The sequence below is a fragment of the Pteropus alecto genome, unplaced genomic scaffold (assembly GCF_000325575.1).
Source record: "Pteropus alecto unplaced genomic scaffold, ASM32557v1 scaffold427, whole genome shotgun sequence".
Classification (NCBI taxonomy): domain Eukaryota; kingdom Metazoa; phylum Chordata; class Mammalia; order Chiroptera; family Pteropodidae; genus Pteropus; species Pteropus alecto.
Window position 1 is genome coordinate 59,785 of NW_006440618.1, and position 20,737 is coordinate 80,521.

General features: G+C 41.3%; 1 protein-coding gene across 3 annotated transcripts in view; it reads right to left on the reverse strand.

Moving 5' to 3' along the window:
- The window catches only part of CDK20 (cyclin dependent kinase 20), a 40,042-nt gene that overhangs the window by 13,177 nt on the left and 6,128 nt on the right, over positions 1-20,737 (reverse strand). For all 3 annotated transcript variants that reach the window (XM_015593491.2, XM_015593490.2, XM_015593489.2), the window contains 4 exons: positions 15,030-15,067; positions 9,072-9,235; positions 8,538-8,656; positions 343-552 (listed from right to left, as the gene is read on the reverse strand). In XM_015593491.2, coding sequence (XP_015448977.1) covers positions 343-552; positions 8,538-8,656; positions 9,072-9,235; positions 15,030-15,067 — 531 coding nt within the window. The remainder of the gene's footprint in view (positions 1-342; positions 553-8,537; positions 8,657-9,071; positions 9,236-15,029; positions 15,068-20,737) is intronic.

Here is a 20,737-nt window from a genome sequence, read left to right on the forward strand (position 1 = left end):
GTGGGAGGAGATGCCCCGCCTTCAGAGATCCAGTTCTTAAGGGAAAAATGGCAAATCCATAGGTCGGGGGTGGAAGTGTGTGTGGGAAGATTAAAGAGGAGGAAAAAAAAAAAATGAAACAAAATTCCAGAAAAGAATTTTCATTTATCACCAGGTAACTGGAGTGCTGAACTGTAGCAGGTGCAATTACTGTTTACCCTCAGCCCAGCCTTACTCTGAGGTTGCAACACTTGATAACCCACCCAATGTTCCAACTCCCTGCGGGCCCACACTCCAACTTTTGTCCCCTTGGCTATAAGACAGCTAGCACCTACAGAGGCTCCTGAGAGCCAGGTCACTCACCAGCAGGAGGGGGCCCTCTGGATGGTCACAGGCCTCCAATGCAGATGAGTGTGTAGGCAGAAAGAAGGAAGCTGACTCCCACCCATTTTCTGCTTCCCACACTTTGATTAGTCCCCGCTCGTCCACAGTGACAACCAGCTGTAGCCGAGGGTAGGTCACCAAATTCACCAGAGCAGCAGGCTGTAGAGGACTCGACCAGATCTCTGTGCCCTGGGCAACAACAAAATTAATATAAGAACTTATATAGGGCCCATTTATTTCATAAACACTTTCTTTTCATTCATTCAACAATCTCCAGTGCACACTGAGGACACACAGGTGAAAAGGCCCCAATCCCCACCCTCACAGGACCCACAGTGTGGCTGGGAACACCACAGAAGTGGTGTTTCATGGTAGAGGAGACAGGTGTGTCCTGGAGAAGGACAGTGGTGGCTGAGCATGGGCATGTGGAGACTAGGAATTCTAGGTGGCATCTCCAGGAAGACCTAGGGTGAGGTCAGGCATGCACACTGGCTCCATGTCAGAAGCACTTCCAGTGGTTACCTACAGCTCAGCTGAGGAAGGCTAGGCAGGGAGGCAGGATCCAACACTACACACCCCACCCGGGACCTGGCCATCCATGACTGCATACAGAGAACCTCCACACACAACATCTTGCTCAGTCCTGGGTAGTCCAGTTTCACATATAAGCCAATGGGGGCTTGTGGATATGAATAGTTTATGCTGCATAGCTGCAGCTGCCCCATTCAGCACATCCCTTCCCTGCAGTGGACCTAGTAGCACAACCACTGGCCAGCCCTGGCCCAGGCCTATGCCCAGAGGAAACTGGTGGTCCAGGCTGGGTTGGTTCCATGGTTCCTCGCAGGACTCTGAGAGCTGGATCAGAGAAGTCCAGGGCCCTGGTGCCAGAGGGCCCACGGTAGACTAAGACAGGGCATCAGAGAACCAATCCACTAACCTCTGTTCCCACGTTTCCCAGAGCTGCCACACAAGGTTTCGTTCCAATTTTGGGTTTCTACGATCCTTTTTCTATCACGTTATCTTTTTATCATGATCTTGATCTCTTTTTCCTATCATATTATCTCAGTATTCTTCCACTAGTTTCTTTCTTCCCCCTCAGGTCACAAATCAACAATTAATTTCTGTTGCTCAAACAGCTAACATGCCATCACTAGCACAGAACTCAGCACTAGTGATGGGCAGATGGTGAGTTTTGGAAAATATGGAATATTTACTGGTGGTTAGTGGCATGAGGTGGGCAAATGAGCACTTAAACTCCTCTTCCTATTTCAGAATGGAAAGCAGCAGCCAGCACAACAGGGGACAGGAACACACTGACCAGTGATGGCCTGGGGGCCCTGACTCCACTCAATGTGCCAGGGATCCGGGGGCAGTCAGAGGCTTTTGGTGACACCAGATACTTCAATGCTAGAGAAAGACAAACTCAAACCCTAGGATTCTCCAAGGGACAGTGAATAAAACATAGAGACAAATATTGTGAGAACAAAGAAAACGAAAAATTTTTAAAAGAATAATTATTGACTTTAGGAAAAGCAAAATGTTAGTTTACTTCATGGCTTAGCGGTGAAAAGCATTTATATAATTATAATAATATAAACAATCATGTCAGTATTTGGGGACAGGAAGGCTACCCTTTGTGGAGGCAGCAGGAAGAAAGTGAACCATCTTCCATAGAACTCAAGGGATGCCTAACATTTAGATGCCTAATTATCCCCTAATTTGGGGAACATTGATTCATCTGGGGTTGGGGAAACAGGAGTGGGCACAATTGGTTTTTCAAACAGGACTTTCAGAACTCTGACTCTTAAGCTGTGTACCACTGCAATGTTAGTGGTGTCCCGATCTGTCATTAATCTGTGACTGCAAAATGTTGCCATGCTTTTATTTTTTTCAAAAATACTGTCGTGACCTTTACAAATAAATATTTTAAAAATGTATTCCAGAATATAGGTCCAAAGTAATAACAAATGCTGGAGAGGATGCGGAGAAAAAGGGACCCTCATACACTGCTGGTGGGACTGAAAATGGTACAGCCACAATGGAAAACAGTATGGTGGTTCCTCAAAAAACTAAGAATTGATCTACCATATGATCCAGCAATCCTTCTACTGGGTATTTACCCTAAAGACTTAAAAAGTCATATCCATAAAGATATTTGCACACCAATGTTCATGGCAGTACTATTCACAGTGGCCAGGACATGGAAACAACTGAAGTGTCTTACAATAGATGATTGGATAAAGAAGCTGTGGTACACATATACAATGGAACATTACTCAGCTATAAGAAGAGATGAAATACTGCCATTTGCGACAACACGGATGGTCCTCGAGACAATCATGCTAAGCGAAAGAAGCCAGACAGCAAAAGTTGAAAATCACATGATATTTATATGTGGGATATAAACCTAAAAGCAACAAATGAACAGGACAAACAAACAGAGATTTATGAACATGGACAATGGACTAGTGGTTACCAGATGGTAGGAAGAGGGGGAGGTGGGAGGAGTTAGAGAGGGTAAAGGGGGTCGAATATAGGGCAGTAGAGGGAGGGCGAAGTGGGTAAAGGAGATCAAATATATGGTAGCTGAAGGAAACTGGCCTTTGGGTGGTAAACACACAATAGAATATACAGATGTTAAATTATAATGTACATCTGAAAATTATATAATTGTATCAACCAATGTTACCACAATAAACTTAAAAAGTAATAAAAAATAAATGAAAAAATAGAGCAACTGCTTGGATGCTGCAAGTTTATTAGAATCATATATATATATATAGATCCAAAAAATTTTAAATAGATGTTGGCAAACTGAATCCAGTGGTATTATATAAAAAGACTCATCCACAGTGAGAATGAGGAAGAACCACACCATCGCTGGCAATGGCAATGTTAAGGCAAAACACTTGAAAATTTAGAATAATTTTTTAGCAAAATATAAGTGATTCAGCTTGACTGAAAAACAGGTAAAAACCTGGAGAGAAGAGGAGTTACAAAGGAAACTGAAAAGGCAGAGACAAAAGGCCCAGACACTTACTTCACAAGTGACTCAGTCCATCTCTTAAGAAACATATAATTCCTATCCTATTCCTTTTACTATTTCAGGTTATAGAAAACGATAGAAAGCTCTTGATGCCTTCTGTGAAAGTAGCAATAAAACAAAATATAGACAAATATAACTTTTAAGTACATTTAAGTATTATTATTCAGAGCCCCAGCAATATATTAAAAAAATTATATACTACGATCTATTAGGGTTGGTTCCAGAAATGCAAGGATAGTTCGAATAATTATATTTCAAATTAAGACTGGGGAGCCACAGAAAATAATCAATAAATGCCCCCAAAGCACTGGCACCTATTGCCAAATTTTAACAGCCATTCCTTAGAGATTTTTAAAAAATCTCTAAGTAACATAGGACAATGATATAATAAATAATATTTACCAGACACTAAAAGCAAATATCAAATTCAAAAGAGGTCTGTACAGCAAAGGAAACAATGAATAGAATGAAAAGACAATATATGGAATGGGAGAAAATATTTGCAAACCATCTGTCAGATAAAGCAGGGGTCCCCAACCCCTGGGTTACAGACCAGTACTGGTCTGCAGCCTTTTAGGAACCGAGTCCCACAGCAGGGTGTGAGCGGTGGGTGGGCGAGCGAAGCTTCATCTATATTTGCAGCTTCTCCCCAGCACTAGCATCACTGCCTCAGCTCCACCTCAGATCATCAGGCATTAGATTCTCATAGGGACACTGGTCACTGATGCTAAAAAGGTTGGGGACCACTGAGATAAGTGGTTAATTTCTAAAATACATAAGCTCCTACAACTCAAGAGCAAAAAACTAACAACCTGATTTAAAAATGAGCTAAAGACTTGAACAAACTTTTCAAACACATAAATGGCCAACAGTGTTCAAGGTCACTAATCTAATCAGGGAAATGCCAATCAAAACTCAATGAAACAGATCCCACATCACCCCTGTTAAGATAACTATTATCCAAATAAATAAATAACAAGTGTTGGTGAGGATGTAGAGGAAAGGGAATCCTTCTGCACTGTTGGTAGAAATATAAATTGTTATAGAAAACAGTATGGAGTTCCTCAATTAAAAATACAGCTACCTTATGATCAGCAATCCCACTTCTAGGTATTTATTCAAAGAAGTGAAATTAAGATCTCAAAGAGATATCTGCACTCCCATGTTCAGTGCAGCAGTGTTCACAAGAGCTAAGATATGGAAACAACCTAAATATCCACCAATGGATGAATAAAGAAAATGTGGTGTGTGTGTGTGTAAATCCCCCACCACACACACATACATACAATAGAATATTATTCAGCATTAAAAAAAAAAGGAAATCTTGCAATATTTGACAACATGGATGAATCTTAAGGACATTATGCTAAGTGAAATAAGCCAGTCACAGGACAAATACTGTAGGATTCTACTTACGTAAGGTACCTAAAATAGTCAAGCTCATAGAAGCAGAGAGCAGAATGGTGGTTGCTAGGGGCTGGAGGAGAGAAAATGGGAGCAGATGTCTGACGGGTGTACAATAATGCAGAATGAATTAAGTCTTAGAAATCTGCTGCACAGCACTGTGCCTATGGTTACTGTATACTTAAAAATCTGTTCAGAGGGCAGCTCTTATGTTAAGTGTTCTTACCACAGTAAAATAAAAATAAAAAAACTAAAGGCATACCTAGAAAAAAATCAGGAACAAGACAGAATGCCTATCACTATTAATCAGTTTGGTTTTAGAAACACGGACTAACAAATGAAAATAACAAATACAAATATTAGGAATTATATGATGAAAATACATTATTTTCATGTAATATAAATGTAGAACAGATAAAACACTATTATAAGAGACTTTATTAAACTGGGTAATACAAGATACAAATACAAAAAGTCAGTATTTTTCCTTTCTATTTAGAGTAACAAGACAGAAACAAAAATAGAAAAATATCCCATTCTTATGCTATTACTACCATACTGTTTAGCAACTTACTAGCTATTATTAACAAGAAAATGTAAAAAGCCAAGTGTAAGTTTAGCAAGAGGAGTAAAGAGTATTCAAGACTTTACTCATCAGTTTAAGAGCTGGACAAATACAAACAGCCCATGTTTGGGGAAGATTTCATGCATTATAAATGTCAGCCCTTTCCAAAATGATTTATAAATGTAATGCATTTCAATCAGAATTCAAATTTGATTTGTTTTAGACCTCAAAAAAAATGGTTCCAAAGTTCATATGGAAGAATGACTATGAGGAAAATTTTGAAACAACTGTAAAGAGGATCTGCTCTACATCTAGATATTCAAAACTTTATGAAGCTAAATTATAAGCTATTCAAATAACATGACACCAGCACAACAACCATGCAAATAAATAAAACAGAAAAGAGATCAAAGACCCAAATATAAATGAAAATTTGATGTATAAAATAGGAGGCAATGTCAGTCAGTGCAGAAAAGACTATTCAATAAACTGTTGAGGTAGCTGGCTACGTAGTTGGAATAAACTACAGGTAAATCCTACTTCCGATTAAATACAAAAATAATTCTTGATGAATTAAAGATAAAAATGTAAAAACATTATAACCATTCCATTTTATTATTGGTTATTGCTGTTAATCTCTTTCTGTACCTAATTTATAAATTAAACTTTATCATAGGTACATACAGGAAAAAACATAGTACATATAGGGTTCAGTACTGTCCAAGGTTTCAGGCATCCACCAGGGGTCCTGGAAGGTATCCCTGGCGGGTAACGGGAGACGACTATAAATGCATATGGCTAAGTGAAAGAAGCCAGCCTGAAAAGGCTATATACTGCACAATTCCAAACAAATGACTGAACTTTTTAAAAATAAGGTTCAAACAAATGCTCAAAAGGGTATTAAGGTTGGGAAGCCAGGCAGATGGGTATAGAGGACTCTGCCACTCAGAAACAGTCCCATTGTGGAAACAACAAACCACACACTAAAGGAGAGTTTGGTAAGCCCACTGCCCATTTTGTATTTTAGTTTAAAAAAAACCCAAAAGAATATTTCATGACATGTGAAAATTATATGAAACTCACATTTCCGTGTCCATAATATGGTTTTACTGGAACACAGCACTCCCTTTTGTTTACTTGTTATCTATGGCTGCTTCTCTATTGCAACAACATTGAGCAGTTGTGACAGAGATCACATGGCTTACAAAGCCTAAGATATCTGCTATCTGGCTCTTACAGAAAAAGTCTGCTGACCCCTGCACCAAAGCTCTCTCTGTTCCAAGTCAGACCTCTGTTTTGGAAACTATAGAACTGCCGAGCCTTCAGATCTTCCCGTGCAAGAGCTCCTAAACCTAAGCCTGCCCATGGGTGGCCACGGTCCACAGCCCGAGGCAGGTCTCTTCCCGGAGAGGCCTGTGGGGAAATGGAGCAACAAAATAGCAGTAAAACAAACCCGTCACGTACAACAATTACCAGAGACTTCCACTTGAAATTATAGTGTCAAACATCAACTTGTATATAAGAAAAACCAAGATAAACAACTGAAAAATTAACCATGGAGGAAAGAGAAATGATGCAAATAAGTGTATCTTTAAACAAAAAAAGAGCAATCGAAGAAAATGAAACTGTTTCTGGAAATCAAAAATGTTTCTATAAAGCAGACAACCAACAGACACTCTCTAAAGTATACAAATGGAGAAAATCTGCTAATCGAACATAAAAATTGATAAACTGATAGCCACCAGGAAAACTAAAATCAGAAATGATTAAAAAAAAACGGTTGCCTCTGGGAAAAGAATCTGAGAAAAGTAGTAAGGAGACAGTGTTTTCACTTCTCACAAAGTATCTTTTTAGCTTCATTTTTTCTTTTATGATTCAAAAGCAAAACAAATGATAACCATGACTCATTCTACAACTGCTCTGGCTCCCCTGCTCTCATTGATCTTCCCTTTCCATGTCCCTATCCTGGTTTGCTTACAAAACCTGGTCTGTCATCCTGCATCTCTCTGGAATCCTGGGCTGGAGCCCAGCTGGGACTTTCAGAGACTCACTCACACATTGGCAGCCACTAGTGGCCTCAGGATCTCAGTTGGCCATTTCAAAGCACCACCCCGCACCCCTCTATCACCAAACAGAGCTCATACCACTTCTCTTTCATGGATGATAATATAAAGCCTAGGTGGGGCAGTGATCCCAAGGCCAGCACAAGGGTGTACAATAATGCAGAATGCAGCTCCCATTAGCCAGCTTCCTATCCGGACTGAGAAGAAAGGCTCAGTCACGCAAGGTCAGAGGTTGCTGAGAATCTGGGTGCCCTCTTCACAGGAAGTGGGGGAGTTCAGAGAAGAGATCTGTGGGAATTAGGTGGAGCCTCCTTGAGCCTCCTTGAGCCTCCTTGAGCTCTGCTTGGGGACCCTACTCTGGTCTCTATGCACAACTTTCACGTGAAAGGAACCTGCCATTTCCAGCAGACCTGGGCCACGAAGATGAGCACCCACATCACCAAAAGGCGTCAGAGTTGCCTTTGCATATCTAGAGCATCTGGAAACGTGAAGTAATCTACAGTTTTCCAGGAGAGGATCCATTATAGGAAATTAGGTTTTGTCTATGTGTGAGCCAGGCAGAACCCTGGATTTTCAGGGTGGACAACAGACTCAGAGATACCCTCCTCTCCTAGGCTCAGTCTATACTTGTATAAAATTAGGATAATAGTAATAATAATGAGAAGTCTGCTTAGCTGTTGTGAGAATCAAATGAGAAAATGGACAGGAAAGATTTTAGCTATGAGTGCCAACAACATGTAAAATACTAATCAAGTTATCAAGGTTTAACACTTAGTTTGCACGTAGGAGTGACTACAAGCTGCAATTCCCTGGGCACAACCATTCAGGGGGCTGCCGTCAGCTCCAATGTGGACAGAACTGAGCATGGCAGCTGCCATAGCCTGAAGCAAACAGCCTCCACTGGGCACTGCACAGCAGAAGTTAGGAGCATGTCATTTGCAATCAGTCAACTCACATTTCAATTGTGACCTAGCATGGGGACTGAACCTCTTGCAACTCAGATTTCTCATCTGTACAATGGGGCTCCCACTCCTCTCTGTCATGGTTAAATAAGACCGAGGTCAGTACTCATCCTGTCCTCCTCCAGGCTGCTCACCTCTTGCAGATCCCAGGCACGCACGGTGCCATCTGAGGACACAGTGCACACCACAGACTTCTCCTGCCCATCAAAGCGGTACTCGTTGGTTGAGATGTAGGCCAGCTCATCTATCTCTCCTAAAAGAGAATAAGACTTTCAATGCACACTTGGATGCCTTAAATGTGAACACTGAACCTGGTGTAGGGGAGGTGAGACAATCACTCCTCTTTCTCTTTCAGCAGTAAAATAGGTGCTGGCTTGACGACAGCAGTGGACAGCAAGGGCTAAGGCTTTAAATTTACGACTTGCATTTCATGCCCAGGACTGCCCACAACCTACCAGCCACATAACCATGAAATAGATGTAATGATCCCTTCCTCATAGAATTACAGTGACGAGCAAATGACATAACACAGATGTAGAACCCAGAATGGTATGTACCTGTCAAGTGGCATTTCCCAACTCACTGGCTGAAATACAAAATCCCATGAGACTCCACCAGGAGAGTGAGCAGTGGGAAAGCGTCCAGCTACCACACTCCCCACTCCATACCTTTGTGCCCAGCAATGGCTTTGCAGATGAAATCCTTCTCTGGCCGTCCGGATTCCATTCGGAACTCCAGCTCCGATCGGCAGAGATAGTACTGTTTCCATGTTTGTGTGCCTAGGGTCATCTGGGAGTCTTTACAGGAGGACCAGCGTCTCAGACAAAGCTGCCTAAAAAACAGACCCACAGTCCCAGGCAGGACAGAGCAGTCATTAGAAGGTACTGTGGAATCAATAGGCCTAGCTTTGATTCTCAGTTTCACCACCTATTAGCTTGGACACTTCACTTTGCCTACACAGGCCTCGATTTCCTCTGCTTAAATGGGGGAAATGATTGAGAAGATACCGAGCTAGTACTCACCACGTCAGGTATAAGTGCTTTTTGTGTATCCAGTCAATCTGCAATAACAACCCTGTGAAGTAGGTCTGATCCCCATCCTATACCAGGACAGAGAGGCAGAGAGAGGTAAACAGCTCACCCAAGGTTATGAAGCCCTGGTCATGCAACTGGAATTCAAGTGTCTGCAGTTTTAAAGTACCTAGCTCTTACTGCTGAATTGTCTATTTCTCCCTTCAGTTCTGTCAGCCCTTCATGTATTTTGATGCTCAGTTATTAGGTGCATATATGTTTACAATTTTTAGATTTTGATGGATTAAGCTGTTTGTTTAAAATATCCTTTTTTGTCTGGAGTAGCACCTTCTGTCTTAAGGTCTATTTTGTCTAATATTAGCTTGGCCATTCCAGCTCTCTTTTGGTTACTGTTTGCATGGTATATCTGTTTCCATTCTTTTAAGCTTGAGTCTTTGAGTCTAAAGTGTGTCTATTATAGACAGCATAAAGGTGGGTATTTTTAACCCCTTCTGCCAATCTCCTGCCTTTTTACTGGAGTGTTTAATCCATATATATTCAATATAACTACTGATAAGGTAGGATTTACATATGTCATTTTGCTTTTTTCTATATTTCTATGTCTTTTCCCCCCTCTTCTTCTATCACTGCCTTCTTTTGTATTAAATATTTTGTAGTACCTATTTTAATCCATTGTCATTTCTCATACCTTATTTTTTGAGTTCTTAATGGTTGCCTAGGGGATTACTATTAAAATCTTAATTTACGACGATCTAGTTTTGATTAATATCTATTAATTTCAATGGTATTCAAAAACTTTGCTCCTATATAGCTCCATTTCCTGCCCCCTCATTCATGCTGTTATTGTCATACAAATTAAATCTTTAAACATTATGTACCTAACAGAGATTTATAGTTATTGCTTTATGCAATAAAAGTTGTCTTTTAACTCACATAGGAGAAAAAGAGTCACAAACAAAAAATACACTTTATACTGCCTTTTATATATGCGTATATAATCACTTTATGGTGCTATTTCTTCATGTGGATTCAAGTTCTTGTCTAATGTCCTTAGGCTGAAAGATTCCTTTTAGCATTTCTTGTAGGGCAAGGTCTACCAGCAACAAATTCTCTGAGCTTTTGTTAATGTGGAAATGTCTTAACTGTCTCTTTCATTTTGCTAGACTAGAATTCTGAGTGACAATATTTTTTTCTCAATACTTTCAATATGTCATCCCACTACTTTCTGGGCTCCAAGTTTTTTATGAGAAAGCAACCATTAATTTCATTGGGGTTCCCTTGTATATGATGAATTGTTGCCTCTTGATGCTTTCAAGTTTCTCTTTCTGATTTTGGCTTTCAAATTTGATTATAATGTGTCTCAATGTGAAACTCTTTGCGTTTATCCTACTTGTACTCATTGAGTTTTTGGATGTGTAAATTAACATTTTCTATCAAATTGAGTAAGTTTTCAGCCATTACTTCTTTAAATACTTTCTTCCTTCTCCCCTTCCCCTTTCTGAGACTCCTATTATGCATTGTTGGTATGCTTGATCATGTCCACAGGTCTTTAGGCACTATGCATATTTCTTCATCTTTATATTCATTCTGTCCTTAGACTGGATCTCAATTGACCTAACTTCAAGTTCACTGATTCTTTCTTCTGCCTGCTCAAATCTGCTCTTGAATTTTTAATTTGATATCGTATTTTTCTACTCCATAATTCCTATTTAGTTTTTTATAATTTCTCTTGATTATTTTCTATTGAATGAGACATTGTCCTTCTACTTTCCTTTAGTTCTTTTCATATGGTTTCTTTTAGTTCTTTGTACATACAGTTGACCCTCGAATAATATGGGTTTGAACTGCACAGGTCCACTGATAAGTGGATTATTTTTCAAAAAATACGTACAGTACTGTCAATGTATTTTCCTTATAGTTTTCTTTTCTCTAGCTTATTTTACTGTAACAATAGAGTATGTAATACATATTCAATTAACATACAAAATGTTAATTGGTTGTTTATGTTATTGGTAAGGCTTCTTATCAACAGGTTATTAAAATTTAAGTTTTGGGAGAGTCAAAGAGTTATATATGGTCTTTGATTGTGCAGGGGAGTTAGTGCCCTAAACTCCTTTAAATCAGCTATGTTAAGTATAGTTGTTCAAGAGTCAACTGTACTTAAAATAGCTGATTTAAAGTCTTTGCTTATATAAAGTTCCACATAATGTGGAACTCTGGAAATCTGATTCCCCCCACCCCAGCTTTGTTGTTGTTGATGTTTGTTGTTTGTTTAGTGACAATTATAAACTAATTCTGAAAAGTCTGTATTCTTTGTTATGTCTGGCCACTAAAGCCTCTGCTCAGTTAAATTAATGCTAACATCTGGATAGAAATTTCCTAAACATCTAGAACTACTAAGTCTAGTCATTGCCAAAGCTCTGTGTGCATGTTGGGGCATGTGTTCAACACTCAGTCAGGCAGTTGACTACTGTGCCTTAGCCTTCACTTCCTGCTTGCATAGAACCTCAAAGTCAGCCAGAAGTGAGAGTTTAGAGCCCTCTTAGGTCTTTCCTAAGTTAGTGCAAAGCCCTGCATGCACGCATGGCCTTCTAGATTTCTAGGAATATATTGGGGCTTTCCAAAACCCCTAAAGATATCACATTCCTGTCTTTTCATTTGAAGTTTTTTTGGCTAGCCTACTGTTTCTATAACTGTCATCCATCAGCTCTGACAGCCACAAAGTTAATCAGTTGTTTATAATTGTTTTGACAAATGCCCCAAAGCCTTTTCACACTGGGTGAACTCCAAGTCAGGGAAAATAAAGAGAGCCAGCATGTGGGGTCTTCCAAGAAACACCAGACCGGTCCAGTAAAGACAATTCTGTGGTAGTGAGACTTTGAAGGTTTTCTAATCTCATTCTTCCCCCTCATTGACATGTATGTGTCTTGCTCTGTGCTAGGCATTAAGGACCTTCTAACACAGCGGTCCTCAAAATTTTGGCACCAGGGACTGGTACTACTATGAGAATCTAATGTATGATGATCTGAAGTAGAGCTGAGGTGGTGATGCCAGCACTGGGGAGCGGCTGCAAATATAGATGAAGCTTTGCTTGCTGCCCGCTGCTCACCTCCTGCTGTGCGGCCTGGTTCCTAACAGGCCACAAACAAGTACCAGTCCGCAGCCCTGGGGATGGGGACCCTTGTTCTAACACACTGAGAAAGATTCAGTGCTTGTGTTGGATAAAGGTTTTTCTGTGCTTGCCAAAACTCTGGTCCAGAAGTAGTATACTGGCAGCTTGTGGGCAGAATGGGACGCCAGATTATATTGTTTGGCCTGCATGTGAACTAGCTGCCAACACATATAAATCAGGAGACTTCACATCAAAATCAGGTAAAAGCGTAAGGTCTAGCTATATTGAGCCCAAAGTCCCACCTGGCAAAATTTGTCTGGAGCTGCACAGAGCTGTACCCTTTAAAGAATGAGCTCTAAGCTCCACCATGGTCTTCGCCATCCCTTTTATCTCCTGGATTCTGAGGCTAACTGTTAACTGCCTCACATCATCATTTCTGTATGTTGTTAATGTTCTTTTAGTTGAAATAAGAGGAAAGGGAAATTTCTTGTTATTCATATCTCAATCTAAACAGTGTGAAAATAAAAGCTAGACCGAGAAGATCATGTGGTTAAAGAAAAAGGGGAGATGGCACATTTCTTTGTGGAAATGAAGTCTATTTCTACATAATTAAGGCCATTATACATAAACCATAAGTAGGACCCATGACCAATATTCAGAAGAAATAAGAAAAGCAAATGATTTAACCAAAAAAAAAAAAAGGAGACTGTAAACAAGGTTAATGTATGAATGAATAAAATATGTGATATGCCTCTTAAATACAATGATACAGCAAGTAAAAAAATATCATGGCACCAAAACCTTTCAGATAGCAATTAATAACAAAACAATCTATTGTACACAACAGAAATTATATATCTTAAACAAAAGCAAATATTTACAATTTTACTAACCAAAAAGCTAGCTTAGTATGTTACAGAAATGGCAGAATTTAAAATGTGATGAAGCATTTAAATAAGTCACTTGCAGCATTTTTGATTAAAATTGTAGAGCACAGATTTAACATACATGATCAGTTAACCATGTTCATTCACTGTATCCATAACAATTTCTATACGCCTGGTACCATGATAGGCATGATACATGCATGTGATCACGCTCCTGGAATGCTGCTGTCCCAGCCTCAAAAACATAATAAGCCCAGTGTTTTTATAAGAGCATAGGTCAAGGATACCATCCCAAGGAATAGCTTTATGCAAAAAAGTTTAGCACCAAATATTATGAAATAATAATGAACCAAAAACTGACTGTGACTTGGTTTGCAGACAGAGGCACAACAGTAACATATGATATACCTATGGAGATTAGGTGAAAAGCTGCTGAAGAGTTTTTTTAAACTGCTTACAGAAATATACTTACTCATGTCACACAAATGGAAATTCCTACCCCAGCTTGTCAGCAAAGATGAGAACAAAGATTACGGTTTGGGGCTGGTATCCTACCCATTTTAACAGGTGAACATTGCTCTTCAAGGGCTTCCACAAATAATTACACTAATCTAAAAGTCAATTCACTTATTCCTAGTAACACAATGTCTTTGAGAATCACATTTGGCAGGACAATCTTGTCTATTTACCTACAGATAAACTGATTTCCAGAACTGAATGTTATATCTAGAGTATATTCCTCAAATTGGTGAGATAAAGACAAAACCAATAAAAGTTCTCTTACTTAAAAAGTGACTGAAGAGAGTGACATCATTTTTCTAATTAACATTATTGGCAATAAAAAGTGAATGAAAAGCAACAAACACAACTCTCCTAGGATACTGAAACTAAGTATGGCGAGACTGGTTTCCAGAATTCTAAAATATCTTAATGTACAGTTATCCTAAAAATAACAACCATAAAGCCGAAATGCCCTCCACGTTGGGAAGGACTTCCAAGTGTGAACAGCTGTTTTTCATCGTGAGAGACTAAAACTAAGTACAACTCTTAGATGACAGTCAAGGCTATAGTGTCCTATACTCAGCAAGAGGTAGAAAATCTGACACTTATATCTTGAGGTAAAAGAAAAAATGTCAGGTTCCAAAGTAGAAATAAAAAGGAAAGAAAAATTTAATGATTTGATGATTAAAATATTTATTTTCAACTTTAATTTTTTGAATTTTATTTTTAAGTTCTAGTATCACACATGCTTATTTAACTATGTTGTTACACCAGTGTTGAATTAAAATAAAAGTGGTTTACATGTCTGATTTGTCTTCTGTCAGCCAGTTGTGTTCATTTGCTATACATTTTTGCCCCTGAGTTTGGTACCCCTGCCTTATATCAACTTCCCCCTCCATTAATAAAAAATCTTATATTTCAGTATACTATAAAAAGAGTCTTATGTCCTCAACAAGGGAGCAGTTTTCTGCTGGTAGAGGCTGTTGATTGTCCCTTCTCAACAGAGCCAGTGAGTACTCAAAAAACTTATCCAGTGCACATATCTCTCTTTTGCGGGACATTCTTCTGACCATATTTGGCTCTTCCTTCACTCACCTCCACAATTCCTTGGTTCTTGAAACCTCATTCCAGACCTAGAACAACAGGGGAGAGAAGAGAGTATCTGGTCAGTAAACATACAGTTAGTAGTACCTAGCCTGCCAGGCCCTGTGGAGGGGGCTAAATCAGAGTCAGCGCCACACTCAAAAAAACTTACTCTGGGGAATTAGAGACACATTCAAATAAAAACCACCACACAATGAGTGAGAAAGGAGCGAATGACCAACTTAATGGAGCCAAGAGGCTCAGAAGTGATTACTGATCAAGTCCCAAAGGATGGGTCATTGTACCTTAAAAGAATGGCTGAAGCATTCCAGGGAGACACAGAACTGCCTGGGCAAAGATTCAGAAGAATGAAAAAGATGGTGAGTAATTCACTTAATTAGAACATAAGTTCTGGGAAAAGGAGCTGGAGATTGGCTTATACCAATTCCCAGAAGTTGTAACAGCAAAAACAGCGAGAAGCTACTTGAGAATTGTGTATGGAAGAGTGGTGGGTCAAACTGGCTGCTGTGAGAAGAAAGGATTGAAAATGAGGGCAGAGCAACAGGTCCCATAAGAAGGCTGCTTCAATGGAGTAAATTAAGGCACTGGCCTAGGGGATGTCCTAGAGATGCCAAGATGGTACAAGGGAACAGCTGCCTAGGGGAGGACACTATGCAGGCCCTGCTCTACAAACTGCCCTCTGTATAAGTATGTAGAAGAGGCTCAGGTGGCTCATGCATCCTGGAACTTCTTGGCCTCTCCACCTGGGCCACCTTGGACTCCAGAGCCTATACAGCTTCAGTGGGAACTAACCTGGAGCTTTCTGTGGCCCAGCCCTACTAAGGGTCCCATCCTAGAAATGTGGTTTTCCAGCCTCTGACAAATCCAACAACCATTGTCTGTTGAGCCCAAGGCCCCACTTCCATAGCCCTTGCTCACCTTCTAGATCAAATTTTCTCAGCCCTTATGAAGTCTTTTTGGCTGATAGGAATGGAATGTTTGTATTTTGCAAAATCAAGCCAGGCAAGAAAATTTATTCATTTCCCTTTTCTATAGTTCCCAGTTCAAAACTCAACTGAGATTTTACTTCCCACATATAAAGTTATAACAGGTAATATAACCTACAAAATAAATGCTACCCACCTTTAAGGGTCCTTCTGTTAGATCCTGGCCTTAACCATACACCAACAGGCAGAGATTACTAACCTCATTTTACCTAATGGGAAGCTAAGACCTGGAGAAGTTGGTGCTATCAAAGGGTATAAAGGCACCTCCCTTTCAAACTCTGCCCCTATGCTATCCCCAGCCTGCTGCTGTTGTGAAAACAACCAACGATCCAATTCCAGCCCTAATACCTTGGTGATCTTGGACAATGCACTCACTGAGAAACTCACTTTCCCTATTGGTAAAAATGGGGATGAAAAGCTGGCATTTCACTTGACACATTTAAAATTATAATTATAGAATTCAGTTAAGGATTTATTAATGTTTTTGAAAAATGACTTTAAAAAAGTATACTAAAAGTAAAGAAATCTATTTACTCAACAAATATTTAGAGTACACTAAATGTCAAGTCACATACAGGGTACTAGAATCAGTATGATGTAAGACAAAAAACCCTGTTAGGAATGAGTCTAGCAAGGAAAAGCAGACATTAAATTCATCCTACAGACAATCACCTATTTACAGTTGTGCTGAGTCCTAGGAAGGAAAAGATTAGTGCACCTGTAACAAGGGATGAAGTGCAGATGAGACTAACGCACTCAACAGGCACTTTGCAGAGCCAGGACAAAGGTGCAAGCGGCTGGGAAGGAACAGCCCTGAGCCCGCAGGAGGTCGCCACTCTAGGGGCGAACTGGGGGCGTGGCTTTCCAGGCAGGCCCCAGGAGGAAAATGCCAGAATATTGCAGCAGTGGGAAGAGAAAGAAAACAGAGCCCTAAGCCAACCTTAGGGGGTAACCCTGATGGCAGGGCGCCAAGAGTGGGGATGGGGTTTAGAGTAACCCTCCAGAGGCCACTAGCGCCCTCTGCCGGTCATGGATTCAGGGCCGCCGAACACTCGCTCCCAGATAGGGAAACTGAAGTCCGGGGTAGAAGGCCCAGACTTCGAAACCCAGTGCCCAAGAACCCTGCCCTGCCTCTCGCCGGGGTATGCTACCTTGTCCACCTGGGCGGCGCAGAGAAGGTCTCGGGCCTCCAGGAAGGAGAAGACATGCAGAAGCTCGTGCAGACCCAGCTGCGGCTCCATCACGTCCACAGCTCCAGCTCTGCCACGCCTTCACCGTGCTTCTGCCCCTCAGGCCAATCCTTGACCAATCCTCAGCGCTTCCGCCCCGCAGGCTAATCCCCGCCCAGCCCACCGCTTCCGCTCTGCAGGAAAAATCCGTCCAGTCCGTTGCATTTCGTCCCCGCTCAACCAATCCTCGTCCAGCCCACCGCGCATCCGCGCTGGTAGCCCAATCCCCGCCCCAGCCGCAGCGTTTGGCCGGCTCTTCCCGCTGCGCTTCCGCCCCATTCAATAGCCCACCAGCCTCGCTTCTCCCTAGCCTTCGATTTGCCTGACTTCACCCTTGGACCTCGCTTTTGCCCTGACCCTTGACCCGACACTCGCCCATCCCTTTATACTGACATGCACCCTCGCCCTGGCCTTTGCTCTTGCACTGACCCTCACGCTGGACTTTATAGTGGCCCCAAACCAGCACCTCCTAAACCCTTGCCGTGGTGCTTGATCTTGCCCCTTTACCTCACCCTTGACAATACATACGCCCCTCTCTAAACCTGGCCTTTGACTTAGACCTCTCATCTGGTTCATGCTTGGCCTTCACCCTGACCATGTGCCCTTATCCTGACGCTGTCCCTCAACCTCACCCTGACCATCACTCTAATCCTTACTAGCATCTGTTATCCATGCCTACACTCATTCCTACACTCACCTAACCCCAGACCCTGACACACCCTCATTCTGAACTTTGCCCTGGCTCTAACTAAACCTGGTGCCTCTCTACCCATGACCACTAACTTGATCCTCATGCTAGCCTTGGGCTCTGACCCTGGACCTCACTCTAGACTTGGTCCTGCCCCTGGCTAAGTTCAGGTCAGTTAGTATAAGGGTGAAGGTCATGAACAAGTTCAAGGTTAGAGAGGGTCAGAGTCACAAGATGAGGGTAAGGTCAGGGACAGAGTGATAAGGGTCAGAATCAGAGTAAGAGTGAGTGTCCATTTCAAAGTAAAATTCTGTACCAGGTTAAGAGTCAGGATGAGACAGAGGTCAGTGCTGTGGTGAGTGTCAGAATCAGGTTCAAGGTCCAAATTCGTGTAAGGGAAATTTTAGAGCAAGGGTTATGGTCAAGATCAAGTTCAAGATAAGTGTGAGAGTCATAATCAAGGACAGGATCAGGGTCAGGATCCATTAGAAAATCAAAGTGAGGATGAAGGTCAGGGTGAGGTAAGTTTGAGAGTTGGACTCAGGTTGACAGTGAATGTCCAATTCTGTGTAGGATTCAGAGTGAAGGTCAGGGTGAAGTTGATGTTAAAGATTAGGGTGTCAGGTTCAGGGTTCAGATCAATGTGAGGATAGGGTCAGTGTCAGGTTCAAGTCTATTTTCAGGTCAGAATGAACATGATATTGTCAAGGTCAATTAAAAGGTGGGATTCGTTTTCCATTGCTGCTGGAAAAAGTCAAGCCTTCCCTATTCTACCTTCTTGTACACACACCCACCTGGATAATCCATGATACTCTTTCCATCTCAAGGTTTGTAGTCTTAATTACATCTGCAAAGTCCTTTTTGCTAAGATGACATTTTCATAGGTTAGAACATGGACATATTTGGGGGCAGGCATTATTCCACTTACCACAGAGAGTCAGAGTTAGGTTTATAGTCAAGGTCAGGTTCAAGGTCAAGATGTGGGTGATGACCAGGCTGAGGATGAGGGTCCCCATAATGGCGAAGGTCAATGTCAGTGTGAAGTGTGATTTCAGGGGCAGGTTCAAGGTCATGATGGGATTAGGGTGAGTCATTGACAACAGCCAAGTGAGTCCAGGTTCTGTTCAAGAGTCAGAATTAGGATGAGGATTAAGGTAGAGGTGAAACTGAGGTCTAGGTCAAGGTGTCAGGATCAGGGTTATGGTCAGGTTTGGGGTGTAGATTAGTTTCAGCTCGAGTGCATGGTGTAGCTCAAGGTCAGGTTCAAGTCAAGTTCGGGGTCAGTGTAGGTCAATATGATGGTCCTTGTTAAGGTGAAGATTCAGTTTACAGGCAGAGTGAAGTTGAGGGTCAGAATCAGATTGAGGGTGGTGAGTGTATCATTCATGAGTGCTCTGTGTCATGACCAGCATGACAAACTGTCATTGTCAAGGGTAAGTCCAGGTCAAGATAAGCGTGACAGTCACGTTAATGGTCAGCATCAAGGTCATGATGAGCATAAAAGTATGAATGTTAATTAGAGGACCAGTATTAAGGTGACAGTGATGCCCAAGTTCATAGACAAGGTTAAGTTCTAGGTCAAGTGGAGTCAGAGTTATGGCGCCAACAGCCAAGTGAGTCTAGGTTCTGTTCAAGAGTCAGAATTAGGATGAGGATCAAGGTAGAGGTGAAATTGAGGTCTAGGTCAAGGTGTCAGGATCAGGGTCATGGTCAGGTTTGGGGTATAGATTAGTTTCAGCTCAAGTGTATGGTGTAGCTCAAGGTCAGGTTCAAGTCAAGTTCGGAGTCAGGGTAGGTCAATATGATGGTCCTTGTTAAGGTGAAGATTCAGTTTACAGGCAGAGTGAAGTTGAGGGTCAGAATAAGATTGAGGGTGGTGAGTGTATCATTCATGAGTGCTCTGTGTCATGACCAGCATGACAAACTGTCATTGTCAAGGGTAAGTCCAGGTCAAGATAAGCGTGACAGTCACGTTAATGGTCAGCATCAAGGTCATGATGAGCATAAAAGTATGAATGTTAATTAGAGGACCAGTAATAAGGTGAAGGTGATGGCCAAGTTCATAGACAAGGTTAAGTTCTAGGTCAAGTGGAGTCAGAGTTATGGCGAGGGTCAGGGTTGATGCCAAGAATAAGGTCAGGTATGGGTGGGTAAGTGTCTAGCAAAGAATTAAGTGAGTATATCTGTCAGGGTCGGGGTGATGAGTAAGGGTCAGGTTCAGTGTAAAGCTTAAGGTCAGGGCAGGGTAAGTTTTAAGGTCTTGTGTGAGTAGGTTTGGTTGAGGGTCAGTGATCAAGAGTGTGAGTACAGGCTCCCATTATGTGGAGGTGAGAGCTACCAGAAATTGAGCTAGACTAGAACTTACAGATGTGGCTGGAGAAACAGGCAGAGGCCAGATCCCAGAAATTTCTTTAAAGACATGAGACAGTCAGACTTTTCCTGAAAGCAACTAGAGTTTACTGTGTTTTGTATTCCCTCTAAAAGCAGTGACTGTGTCGGGGTTAGTCACCTCTTTTCCTCAGTGCCCAGATGGAGCACAAAATGAATATTTTAAGAATAAAGATTACTAAGAATAAATTTCTCTAGTCTTGTTTTTATCTATCCCTGAACCAACACTACTCTCAATTATTACAGCCCAATAAGTCTTGGTATCTGATAGGGTAAATCCTTTCATCATTTTTCTCTTCTTCTGTTTCTGCCTCCTGTTTCTCCTCACAACCCTTTCATTTTCATACATATTTTACAATCGTCTTATCGAATTATTAAATAAGAAAAACAAGAGCAGGATGGAGTTGA